At 46.9% G+C, this 12,509-nt stretch overlaps 1 protein-coding gene across 6 annotated transcripts in view; it reads right to left on the bottom strand.

Annotated features, from left to right (window-relative positions):
- VWA8 (von Willebrand factor A domain containing 8) overlaps positions 1 to 12,509 on the bottom strand; it is a 63,340-nt gene that overhangs the window by 44,164 nt on the left and 6,667 nt on the right. For 5 of the 6 annotated variants that reach the window (XR_013588987.1, XM_078619949.1, XM_078620035.1 and 2 more), the window contains exons 3-13: positions 8,194 to 8,324; positions 7,438 to 7,548; positions 6,910 to 7,077; positions 6,337 to 6,501; positions 5,846 to 5,895; positions 4,279 to 4,387; positions 3,580 to 3,684; positions 2,846 to 2,986; positions 2,578 to 2,712; positions 1,889 to 1,966; positions 588 to 748 (exon numbers count right to left, since the gene is read on the bottom strand). Coding sequence is in view for 5 of the 6 variants with exons in the window: in XM_078619949.1 (XP_078476075.1) it covers positions 588 to 748; positions 1,889 to 1,966; positions 2,578 to 2,712; positions 2,846 to 2,986; positions 3,580 to 3,684; positions 4,279 to 4,387; positions 5,846 to 5,895; positions 6,337 to 6,501; positions 6,910 to 7,077; positions 7,438 to 7,548; positions 8,194 to 8,324 (1,354 nt within the window). In the remaining variant the exon portion in view is untranslated. Of the gene's footprint in view, positions 1 to 587; positions 749 to 1,888; positions 1,967 to 2,577; positions 2,713 to 2,845; positions 2,987 to 3,579; positions 3,685 to 4,278; positions 4,388 to 5,845; positions 5,896 to 6,336; positions 6,502 to 6,909; positions 7,078 to 7,437; positions 7,549 to 8,193; positions 8,353 to 12,509 lie in introns of all 6 variants that reach the window. The other variant, XM_078619989.1, reaches the window with a different exon arrangement.

Raw genomic sequence — 12,509 nt, forward strand, 5'->3', positions numbered from 1 at the left:
TACATGAGCAAACAGTAAAATATTAATTACTGCAAGTAGGTAACCGCATTTTAAATAACTAATAAAGTAAAGTATTTCACGTAGTTTTGGTTTTACAACAAGCTTTTAATTCTCACCATGTATATTCATGCTGTAATGTCAACAATTTGCTACCACAAAGTGTGAACAAATCAGCATCTTCTCATTCAAACGAGTGTGGGTTCAATGCTCATCCTTGTTGCCTGTGCTGAGCAAGATGTATAAATTCCACATTCCTGTACTATTATTCAACTATTTTATTACCTTCACATAAAGTTGTAGTTAATTTATTACCCCAGGTGGGATGATCGGTTTGTAAGTTATGACTCTTCTGTAAGATGGCCACATTCATAACATAATATACGACACAAATCCAATGTTTATTCTGGATTACCTCTTCTAAAAGAGAGCTTTCATACAACGGTAAGCCCAATTTCCGATTACTTCTCCCCCCAAACATGGGACAGTGCATTTGCTACTGTGACTGATAAGTTGCCTCCACACTCAGACTTGACCATACGCACACAATGCGAGAGGATTGGCGTGAGCACCCGCCGGGTGGTTAGTACCGGTGCAGCAGAGCCAGTGTGCCAGGGTTGACACGGTGAATGCCGTCGAGGAGGAGCAGGCTACCATCACGCGCCGCTGTCACCACGGGGGATGGCCGCCACGCAGTGTCGCCGTTAACCAGCGTCACTCTCTGCTGCAGCAACTCCCGGGCAGTCATGTCCTACAGAGTGCGCCATCGCGACAATAAAGACAAAGCACTTCCGATAGCACGAAGAGACTGTTTGGTCATGTGCCATGCTGCTAAGCATGTGCTGCTAGCCATGTGGCTTGTAGCATCACACATGCCCGCCTCTCCTCAATGGTGATGTTTACACACTGCAGCAGGTACACATTTAAGAATGTTGCATGCAAATATCACAGACACAATGATATTACATAATTTCAAATGACCACTAGGCAGAAGTGATGTCATTGGTGTTTGTGGCAGGCTTCATGCATTGACATCATCGTCAGCAGCCATGGTCAATCCAGTGATGGACGAAGGCCTCCCCAAGCCACCACCATCTCTCACGATATAATAATCCACCTCATACCTGCACATGAGCTGGAGCACTGTCCCAAACACCGTGCTACTGAGAAATACCCACGCGTGGCAGTCGATGCAATATTTTTCATTGTCTTAGTCAAATGAATAGTTAAACCACATTTAAAGTCATTTTCTTAAGCAACCCAGGACCATCAACTAACTACACTTGAGAATGTAGTTTAGTTACGGGTGGCTACCAAAATTCAGTCCCAAGCCCTTATTCTTATTCACGGCTCAGTTCAGGCTTGGTTCTGGCTCAAGTAATCCAGCTCAAAACCCTAGCTGACCCTCGTTGTTGCTTTGTTCAGTGCTCTGACCACCCCTGATCAGGAGTGTAGCCATTTGCACGCTGCACTACGAATCCGGCGACCCGAGTTTTATTCCTGCTCACCAGTGATGATTAGCTGACCGGTACTGGGCCTATCCTAGGTCGACTCGGCCTCAAATAAGTACCTGGTGTGGTGTGTAAACATTGTCACTGGGGAGACAAAGGCGGCCGGGCATGGTGTTGGCCACCCACCCCCTCGTGTGCCGTGCCGGCCTTCATAGGTGTTGGCTAACAGCACTTGCCCCAATAGTCTGTTAAGGCTATACGGGGGATATTTGTCTTTGACCCCTGATCCACCCATACAGGGAGATAACACCTCCTCAGATTACCAACATTACACATACTCACATGCAAATATATGCACATACCTCATATAAAATTTTGTCCAGATATACAAATCATCACAGAAATGTAATCCACATTAAATGACCATCTCTCATATTCACCTGATAAAGCATGATTGATTCCATGTGATAGCCCAGCATGTCAGCAAATGCTCGAGCTAGAATACTTTTACCACAACCCTGGGGAAGCACGAAGAAAAGGCAAAGTCAACACAGCAAAACACCTAAAGAGTTTAACAACTGAACAGCAAAAGCATGCCATGTTTCATTGATTAATGAAAGCAGGTTAGAATGTTCCCAATAATGAGTTTATCTGGTAAAACAGGCATTTATGATTATTCTAATCCACTGTAATCCTATGACCGAGTTTACATTCAATTTGCGACCCCTAATGAAAACGCATTTAAAGCTGCAGGATATGGCTGCAAATAGGGTTACAAAAACTGCTAAAACAGACTTTAATTTGACAACTTTTTCAAAGCAAATCACAAATGAGCATGCGAGTACATTTTTAGAATGTCTCCTTAAGATTAACATTTAATTTTCATGGGGCTCCTGGTAATACATCAACACAAACAGCTAATTCTGACACTAGCATCTGATCTGACCTTCAATCACACTACCTTCCTGGCCCCCTTGACAACAATGTCATGAACCCAGCTGTCTATCCGTCACAAGTATATTTGCATGCACATATATTACACAAATGCAATACTGCAGAGTAAAACACAAATGGCTGTGGAAAAAAACGCTGCAGAAAACATCGTGTTGTGATGTTAGAGTGCACGTACCTTTCCCCCAAGGAGACAAAAGTCAGAGGTGGTGTGAGACAGGACCATGTCTGCCAGCAGACCAGCATGAGCCTCTGTCTCGTGATACCCGCCTGATGCCACTGGTCTCTTCAAATCCTCCATGCCTGTCATCACCTACACACATGTAACCATACACAGAAAACCAACCACACTTCATACACTTGCCGTAAATCTGCGAGAGGTGTAGCATCATTGCTCATGTGGTAGAGCGTTGTCATACTTTTATGAGCGCGCATGTGTCAGGCACCTTAAAGGAGAACCTCTTGTCCCCAAAGAGAGCTGTGATGACTGCCGAGCGAGCGTCACTGTCATTCACAGCCTCACTACTCTTCACGTTCTCGATGCGCCGTGGCTGAGCAGCTCCAGTACCACCCACCAGCTCAAATTTCTGCAAGAAAATAAGTGGGGACAATAGGAATTGCATTTTAATAACAATTTTAATCTCCTGCCAACTCCCCAAACAAAATAATTTTATAGCTAAACTGTAATTTGATTTGAAGCTTTCGTGACTGCAGGAATCCATACTCTTTGGTTCTTTCGGTAAAGTCACGTAGGTAAAAATAATTGTTTTGTTTTATTGTATATTATTTCTACCTACGTGACTTTACCGAAAGAGCTAAACTGTACTTGGTTCTCTGTCTGACCCAAGATGGTAAGGGTTTCATAGTGATTTGCTCTATTATATTTGTCATGTCCGGAACACCATACTTGCTACTCAACGAATTTAAACTGATAATAAAAACAGAATCTTACGAACATATCGAGTACCGAATAATCCCTGCTGACCAATGAAATGAAGGTGATTCCTAGCATTGATTTAGCCCTCATTTTGCTACTTATTTTTTGTAAAAATAATTTTGTGAAGTATCAAATGTTATTGTCTAAACAGTAATGGCCAAGAAGTGGAGGACAATTTCAATGCAAACAGTAGTGGTTGAGAATAGTTTCCATAGTCAGTAGTTGAGGCAGCCATGTCGGTACCTTGAGTGTGTCCTGCAACGCTGCGTTCCCTTCAGGCCCAAGGAGAGCAGAGTACGGGAACGCTTGCTCTAGCAGCTTCCCAGCATCATACCCTGGCACAATTGACTGCAACGACACACACCCACACACACCATCATTCATCAGATTACAATTAGCACCTCAACCGCACACGTCATCATTCAGCACATTACAATTAACACCTCAACCATAAAAAACAGCAACATTGGAAAATTACTATAGAAAATAACAGAAAATTACACAAAAAAGATTTCTGCCAAATTATACCAAAAAATTAAAGTTTTTCTACAAAAGGCAGGCCAAACTGTATACATACATCACTCTGCTGTGCATGTGACCAAATCACTGCGAATGCGCCGGACCGTGGCAGATCACAGAAGCGAAACAAAGTTGAGAGTGGCTAGTTTATGGATGGGCTACCACCATGCACATCAGGTTGTTCGAAGCTGTTGCAGGAATACCTGGTGAACAGTGTAGCCAATTACATTGTTGCACTGTACTTCCTATGCTCCCATATCAATGTCCATAGCCTCCACCAATCGACATGAGCATAGAGAAGTATGGTCAAATAACCCCACAATCCATACACCATGGTGATGGCCTCATCTGGCAGCGGAATGACAAAAGCGCTGTAGATGTATATTGCAGTAAATAAGCACTCGATTTGTGTAATGCTCGTACGAGGATGCGGGCGAGCGGCAGCAGACTGTTCATGGGGAAGTCAGGCAGACCCAGTGTCGCGCCCTCAGGCGTCAGCATTGTCGTTGCAAATCCCAGCAGTTGGGCCAGCCTGCACCCAGCGAGAGAGACAACACTTGTAAGATGATGAGGTGGGCACGCAGAGGGGGTTAGTCAGGGAAGCAGAATGGAGGTTCAGTAATAATAGGGGACAGGGTATATGAAGGTATGCAGTGGAGAATCATTCAAGACCAGGAAAAAAGGGAAATAAAGAAAGGGGATATACAAATGTACTTAATTATTTACATGAAGGGTTAGAAAAAGAAAAATACTGTAAAAATAAGGGAAGGAGTGAATGACGAAGACAGTACAGGTGACAAAAGATGCAATGAAGAAGACTGAGCATAAGGGCAGGGAGGAAACGAGCATGGTAGAAATGGTGAATATTCAGAAGCAAAAAATTATAAAAATGGGGAGATTGTAAAACGGTTAAACACTTTAATGGGGCAATGTTTTCACTCAGACTGTCTCCCATCCCAGTCTCCTCCCCAGATGGTGATGGTGTACCCTCCTAGCAGATACAAGGACATTTATTTATAATCCCTTTACACAATGTGTGATACATATATAGTGAGTCCAACTGAGTCGCAGACGTTGTCTTGGGAGCAACACTATTTATTCCAGTAACTTCAACATAACATAACCTACACTTGGGTGTTCAATGCCCATCTAGCCACGCTATGGCAGGACTAGACACGGTTCGCTATTCCGGCCCGGACCACAAGCTGGGTCCCGGACCGCGTGGCTAGAGGCTTCCTTTACCCGACATGGATCTTCTTCACCACAGGGGCCCCGTTATATCCGTCTGGGCTGGGGCTGGCTCCGCCCCTCACCCCGCCCACCTTCTAGATCTCTCGAGCTTTTTCCCGAAGGCTCCCGAGAGCTCTTTTATACCACGTGACCGCCCAGCGGCCCCCGTCCACCGGTGGCCCCCCTCCAATATCATCCGGTAACGTGTCGGCAGGTCAACCATGTATCATGCCCCAACGTAACCCTGGCAGACTGACGCTCCCTCTCGCTCCCTCACCGGGAGCCCGCACCGCACACTGCTCGCGGTGCCTCCACGCTAACCAGCGCTCACCCAAGCCCCGCTAGGGCTGGTACTACGCCTCAGTAAGTGGGCTACACATAATGCCAACACATTATCCGCCGTGGTTTCTTTAACCCGGCACCACACAGTGACATACACAGTCACTACACATACAAATACCATTCAGTTGGTTCCATTCTGCATGTGCATTTTTGCCTCTTTTAGAGTTTCTGTCCAATGCTACAAGTATATATAATTGTAGAACCTATTGTCTTTTTCCTATAATATTCATGTGTGTAGCATGCATGTTTCACCACCAACTAGGGCACCTTGGTTTGGTCATGTCAAGTTTTATAGGCCCCTACACCTTGGCGCGTCCATAATAAGCCATATATGCAATCACGTATGGAAATGTGTGCTATTTATATAAACACTGTCATAAAGTGTATAAAACAATTGCTGTATAGAAAATCAACATACGTTTCAGGAGGAGCATTTGGTGCGGCTGCGTAGAGTATCTCCAGTTGCTCCTATATGGACAAGTAGCACAGACTGAGCGTAGGTACATCAAACATATTAACATAATAGGCCTGTGGAAATCGCAACAGTAACCATTTAATATATTGCAACAAAGGCAAACAATGAAACATCCTACAAGTGTAGGAAATTCATTCCTCAGCGGTCCTGAGAATATAACTGTCAAAGTTTAACTGATTTAAGATTAGTATTGGTGGTAAAACTCGTGAAAGAAATTGTGAAATGACTGCTGATACTTCCGGCTATTCCTTAAGATGAAAGCTTGCACCGTTATCTAAATGGATTGGAGAAAAAAATAGTTTGTGTCATGTTAACATTTTCACATCACATTCGTAAATGGTATAAAAAGAAAAATCCCATTTTATTTAGTTCAATATAGACCTGTTGGGAAGTGTACATGATCATTTTAAAACGACTCCAACATTGTAGGACACCTTGAAGGGCGGGTGCGGAATGTTGCGCGCCTGAAAGCGGGAGCGGAGAGGCGGGTCCAGCGGGTTTCCGCGGTAACGCGGCACGGGCAGGCCGAGCGCGACCACACGGAACTCCTCGCTCACCCGCTCAACCCGCCATGCGGCCAGCTGCTCCGCCGAGTGCTCCTGTGACAACAGCACGAGGGGATGACGCTGCAGTCAAGTGAAGATCCACCTTCAGCTGAACAATGCACCTTTGTTGGATGCCGATTTTGTAAATTGTGATAAGATCAAGACTTCATAATGGCCGAAATTATTGATGTCACCACACCTCGACAACACTTTCTATCCTAGCCAGATTTCTGTTATACAGTGGCCTGCCCCAACACCCACTTGGCCAAATGATTTCTGTGCAATGTGGTTCTTTTCCAATATCGCAGGAAGAAACGTGTGTGCAAAGGGGAAGTGAATCATATGAAATATATCAAGGTTAAATGAAATCAATAAAATACTCTGATTACTTCAGGCATTGACATCCAAAGATGGAGGACCATAATAACCCTATAAGAAAACTCCATGTCACTGTGGCCATACCTGTAGAAGCTTGTCATAACGCTGTGCTGACATGAGGAAACGTCCATCCTCCAGCTGCATTTCGCGATTCTCCAATAAATTGTTGAGAACTGGAAGCACATTCCTCTCTGCTCTCTCCACACCTTCCAGAACCAGCACCCGTCCTAGTAAGGCTGCTCGCACAGCACACTGAACACATGTGCAAAATACTTTTCAGTGAAAAGTGCATCAATGATGAATAACATATACATCTGTAAACATACATAGCGCATTGAGACATGCACTCATTATGAATTTGACAAACATAAACGTATTTTTTTTACATAAGCACATATAATATATGGGAGTATAGAGAAATGTTTGTTAATATTTGCAATTATTTACAATTATTTACAATGCCATGTATTCATAAAAAATAATCAAGGTGATAGGTGTCCCATGGTGATATCATCTCGTCCAGTGAAACTGTCATCATTGGGTAAGCTCAGACTTGGGCCCTGTGACCAATGTAAGCTTGTCTCGTCCAAGGGTGTCAGAGGGTGAGTTCACCTGGTCCAGGTAGTGTGCGCTTCCCTCCTTAATCTCGCGCCGCTGCTTCAGGTCACCTTCTGTCGTGTCCCGCGACAGAGCGATGTACTCCACCTCTCGCTTTGTCAGCTCCTGCACATGCAAAAATGTCAGCAACATTGTCATGATTGCAAGGGATGCATCCAATATTTGGTTTGAATTCCATTCTGGCCTTTTCTATCTGAATGGTAATCGATTAATTTAAAAAAAACCTACAAAACCAGTTAGTTTGAAAGTCATTTTTTACCTCAAGTTCTAAATATTTCATGTGACTGGAAGAAATAATTATCCAGTCCAGAATGTAGTCTTTGCAGGAAAGTGCGTTTTACAAACTTTTGAAGGAACTTGTTAAGGTTACTTGAGAATGAAAGTTGTGAATGTTGGTGGATCTTATGCTGTTGTACAATGGTCATCATTGGTTTCTGCATGAACACCCATGGATATAATTTTGTCAAGGGAAGATAAAATGTATCTGAAAGGATGTCATGATTATTTACACCTATGATAGGTAGGCTCTGATAACATCTGCTTTGGTCATAAAGGCATTAATAGTTTCAAAGTACAGAGTTATGTTTTATCCACTCAGTTCTATGGCTATAAACGCAATGTCAATATATGAATTTTTTTTACTGTAACCCTGTATGTACATGCACTTTATGCATGTGTGCACTTTCAAAAGAAGCCATTGATTACATTGATGTATTCCAACACAGAAAACATAGCATTAAATCTGTATACCATGTACTGCATAGCGATTGAGCGGCGTAGAGGTCCTGGAGGCCCAATGAGGAACACATCCTGCCCCAAGACATCTTTCTGAAGAAGCCAGCGCAGGTGTTCCAGGGTGGATTGGGACAATGAGCCTGTAACTACAGCACACGCAGGGCCACAATACACCTTGCTCAATCAGATTATTGCATTCTTTCAAATAAAAACTTTAAGAATGATGAGCATCATGAGAAGAACTGTATTGGAAGGGTTTAATGAAGGATGTTATTGAAGGAAGAATGGGTGGGAAAATAATGAGAAGGCCAAAAATGTACATATTGGACGACTTGAGGAAAGGGTCAATTGTGGAAATGAAGAGGGCAGAGAACAGAGAAGAGGTAAGAAGATGGGAAAAACGGACCTGCTGTTAAGGCAGAGCACCAAAGTAGAAGAAAATAAACACACACAATAAAAATAGGAAAACGTGCACAAATGTAAGCCCAAACGTACAGAAATCATAAAAAATATGCATTCAAAACAGGTGTACATACAGTATTTTTAGTTGCTTAAAAAAATTTTGTTTTGTAATGTCTCCAATGTATCAATGCTCATGTTGTTCAAAAGTACATGAACACTGTTTTACAACGGGACCCCATTTATCCACGTGCAGCAAAAACATTTTGCAGAGTAACTGTGACATCATCAATTTACTGACCTTTGTCAATACACTGACAAAGGCATCTCGATGCAATGTTGGTTATCGGGGTTGTTCAACCATAAGTTACCAAAGCTGGTAAGTGCCGGTTGAGGAAATGGGGGCCCAGGACCAGTACAACCTGTAAAGATATCACTTGTGCTGTGGCCGGAGATTAAACTCAGATTGCCAGATTTCATTTTCAGCTGTGGCTAGTATCAGTGGTGAGTAATATCTGAACTGGTATTGTATCCCTGCCTCTTGACCAACCGACATTAATAAGCATGATGAACTATGGTCAAAAAACCACCATGATCCAACAGTGGACTGACAAAGGAATGAAAGTCATTTTACGAAGCAATTTAAATGCTAAAATATACTATTTCTTAAAGATCTAGCTGCCAACAACATGTGAAGTACCGGTAATTACGCTGGACACCCAGGTTGAGGCACACGTATGTTTATTCAAGCTTGTCGGTACAGGACAGCACTAGAGGGGGTAGCGGCCCCCTCACCCGGATAACTGGGGATACACCCTAGCTAGTCCTGACCTACTCCCAAGTCCTCCACTAACGTGCTAGGGGAGGCTAACTGGCCCGACACTGGTGAGTCGGGCTACGGTCTCCGGAGTCCCAGGGTACTGACCCTGGTTCACGGAACCACGCCTCTGGCTCGATCCTCCGCAGCCCTTACAAGGGCGGCGTCGAGGGGAGTCCAGGGCTTCTAACTAGAAGATCTTCCTTCTTCCTCCTTCGTTCCCAGACTGAGCCACGAGCTCTCTCTGTCCTCCCCCTTTATACCCCCCGTCAGGATCACAACCCCCCAGGCTGCCTGATGCGGACGTCGCTGCGGGCACCCCACCCCCGTGTACTCCCGGAGCTCCGCCCACTGTGTTTATTCCCCGTTGGATCCCATGCACCTACAGCCCTCCCGTAACAACCCTACATCACTCCCCCCATTACAGCTCGCAGCCGTCCCGGCTGCAACAATTCCAATAAAGGAACATTTACCCCTCAACCCCGTGTGTGCCTCATTTTTTTCAACAAAATGCAAATTGAACAACAACAACAAGAACAACAAGAAGAACAAGCACACCCCCGAAGGGAATGTCCGACGCACCCCCCCCCGTATAAATACGAAATCCGTAAAAGCGCGTATATACAACTAGCCAGGAACTCCCCCAGCACACACAGCACACCCACGACACACAACGCACCCACAACACACACACCCCGCCCACACACACAACACAACACACACAATGTGGCAGGAGCGCACCACCGACGCAGCATACAGTAACCATGACACGTGAAATAAAAAAAAAATTTCTTCTTTCTGTATATTATAAGAGTCTGCGCATCTTAGCGCGCGTCCTTGCCGCAGGCCCGTCACACGGGGCAACCCCGGACGGCGGACCATCCGGTGGCGGCTGTCCCTTTCGAGATGAGGTCGCGATTGAAGTGGCGCGACCGTCGGCATCACCCGTGTGGGTTGTAGGGCATGAGCCCGTCATTCCCGGTGCACCTGTGGGTGGGACAGCCGGCAACACATCAGGCGAGAGCAGCGACGGACCCTCCGAGTCGGTCGACCCCCCACATGCTTGGCCCCGCGCGTGTGGAGTGGGCCCTCGCACCGCAACAAACGGTTTTAGCCTAGAGGGGTGTACAAACCACCGGCGCCTGCCCCATTTGATTCGAACGCACTGAGGCCTCAAAACCTCGACAACCTCGACGGGGCCCCGCCACGGGCGCACGAGTTTAGAGGAGGTCGCGAGCGGTACCTGGGGACAGTGCAGCCATGCCCTGTCCCCCGGCTTCCACTGCAGCACGTGCGCGCGAGCCAGCCTGAGGCGCTCGTTCGCCTTTTGACGCCTGTCAGAATTTAGCCTCGCAGCATCCCGCGCCTCAGTCAGTTTGTCAAGGTTAAATTTAACGTGTTCATCCAATTTAATTTTACCCAGCGGCGCGGGGATCTGCAGCTGTGCCGGAACAGGTGGGTCGGGTTCGCGGCCATACATAAGAAAGAATGGTGAAAATCCCGTCGCAGCATGGGGAGCCAATCTGTATGCCGCTAGAACCCCTTGAATTTGTAAGTCCCAATCAGTCTGTGAGTCCGAGACTTGCTGCGACAACATAGACGAGATGGTGCGATGCAGACGCTCGACCATCCCGTCCGTTTGCGGGTGATAAGGAGAGGTTCGAATTTTTTTCGTTCCTAGGAGATCACAGACTTGTTTTAGGAGTTTCCCGGAAAAATTTCTACCCTGGTCGGTCAACAACCGCTCCGGGGCACCTTTGTCCATGACATAACCTTGGACAAAGGCGTCGACGATGGCTGCTGCCGACTGATTCGCCAGGGGCCAGGCCATAGGCCAGCGCGTAAAATATTCGACCCCAGTAAGCAAATATTTATTTCCCCTGGGGGTGGCGGGGAATGGCCCCAGAATGTCCAGTGCGACCAGTTCATTTATTCTGGAGACCTGGATGGACTGCAAGGGCGGGTTCGACTCCCGTGCTGGTGGTTTGCGCTGCGCACACTGAGGGCATGCCGCCAACAGATCAGCGACATCCCTAGTCATGCCCGGCCAAAAATAATTCAGCTGGAGCAAGGCGAGTGTTTTCTGGGTACCTAGGTGGAGGAGGCGCTCATGAGCAGCCCACACCACCTTACCCCGTAGGCCAGAAGGGACCACCAGCCGGTGACGCTGGGATTTCCCGTCCCAATGCATAAGCAAGCCCGCATGGGTTTCCCATGCGTCGGCATGACCCGTCAAACGCCCCCTCTCCCCGGCGCGACGACGCAACGCGAGGAGGGAGGCATCCTCCAACTGGAGGCGCCCCCATTCATCAACGGGCAATCCAAGCAGGGAATCTCTCCCCTGTTCGGCGATATCAATGGGGACTACCGTTTCATCGTCGGCGGCCGCCGCCAGGACCGGAACCATCATGTCCCCTACTGGCTTGCAACGCCCCGACCCCAGGAGGCATGCGCATTCGGAGGCGGTTGGCATCCGTGACAGAGCGTCAGCGTTGGTGTGGCGAACGCCCTTACGATAAGTGGTTTCAAAACTGAAATCCTGGAGGACCTCCAGCCATCGGGACAATTGTCCCGATGGCTGTTGAACCTTCAGGGCGTACTGCAGTGCCGCATGATCTGTGCGGACGGTGAAATGCCGACCGTACAGATATGGGCGATACTGTTGGATGAAATAGACAATTGCCAACAGTTCCCTACGGGTGACACAATATCTTTGCTCCGTTGGAGACAACACCCGACTGCCGTACGCGACCACCCGTTCCACGCCGTCAACCACCTGGGAAAGCACGCCTCCAATACCCGTGTTGCTCGCGTCGGTGTCGAGCAAAAACGGCCTCGAAAAATCTGGGTAAATCAAGGGAGGAGCCTTCACCAGCGCGTCCCGAAGGGAGCAGAAAGCAGCTTCCTCATCCTGACCCCAGTGGAACCGAACCCCTTTAGATGTTAACGCGTGTAGGGGTTTGGCAATCGTTGCAAAATTAGCGACGAAGCGTCGGTAATATGATGCGAAGCCAATAAAACTCCTGACCTCTCCCACCGAGGTGGGAGTCGGCCAGGAGCTGACACACTGCGTTTTGGCGGGATCGGTAGCAATACCCGAGCGCCCTACGATGTG

Source organism: Lampetra planeri, chromosome 1 (genome assembly GCF_965212315.1).
Source record: "Lampetra planeri chromosome 1, kcLamPlan1.2.h2, whole genome shotgun sequence".
NCBI lineage: Eukaryota > Metazoa > Chordata > Hyperoartia > Petromyzontiformes > Petromyzontidae > Lampetra > Lampetra planeri.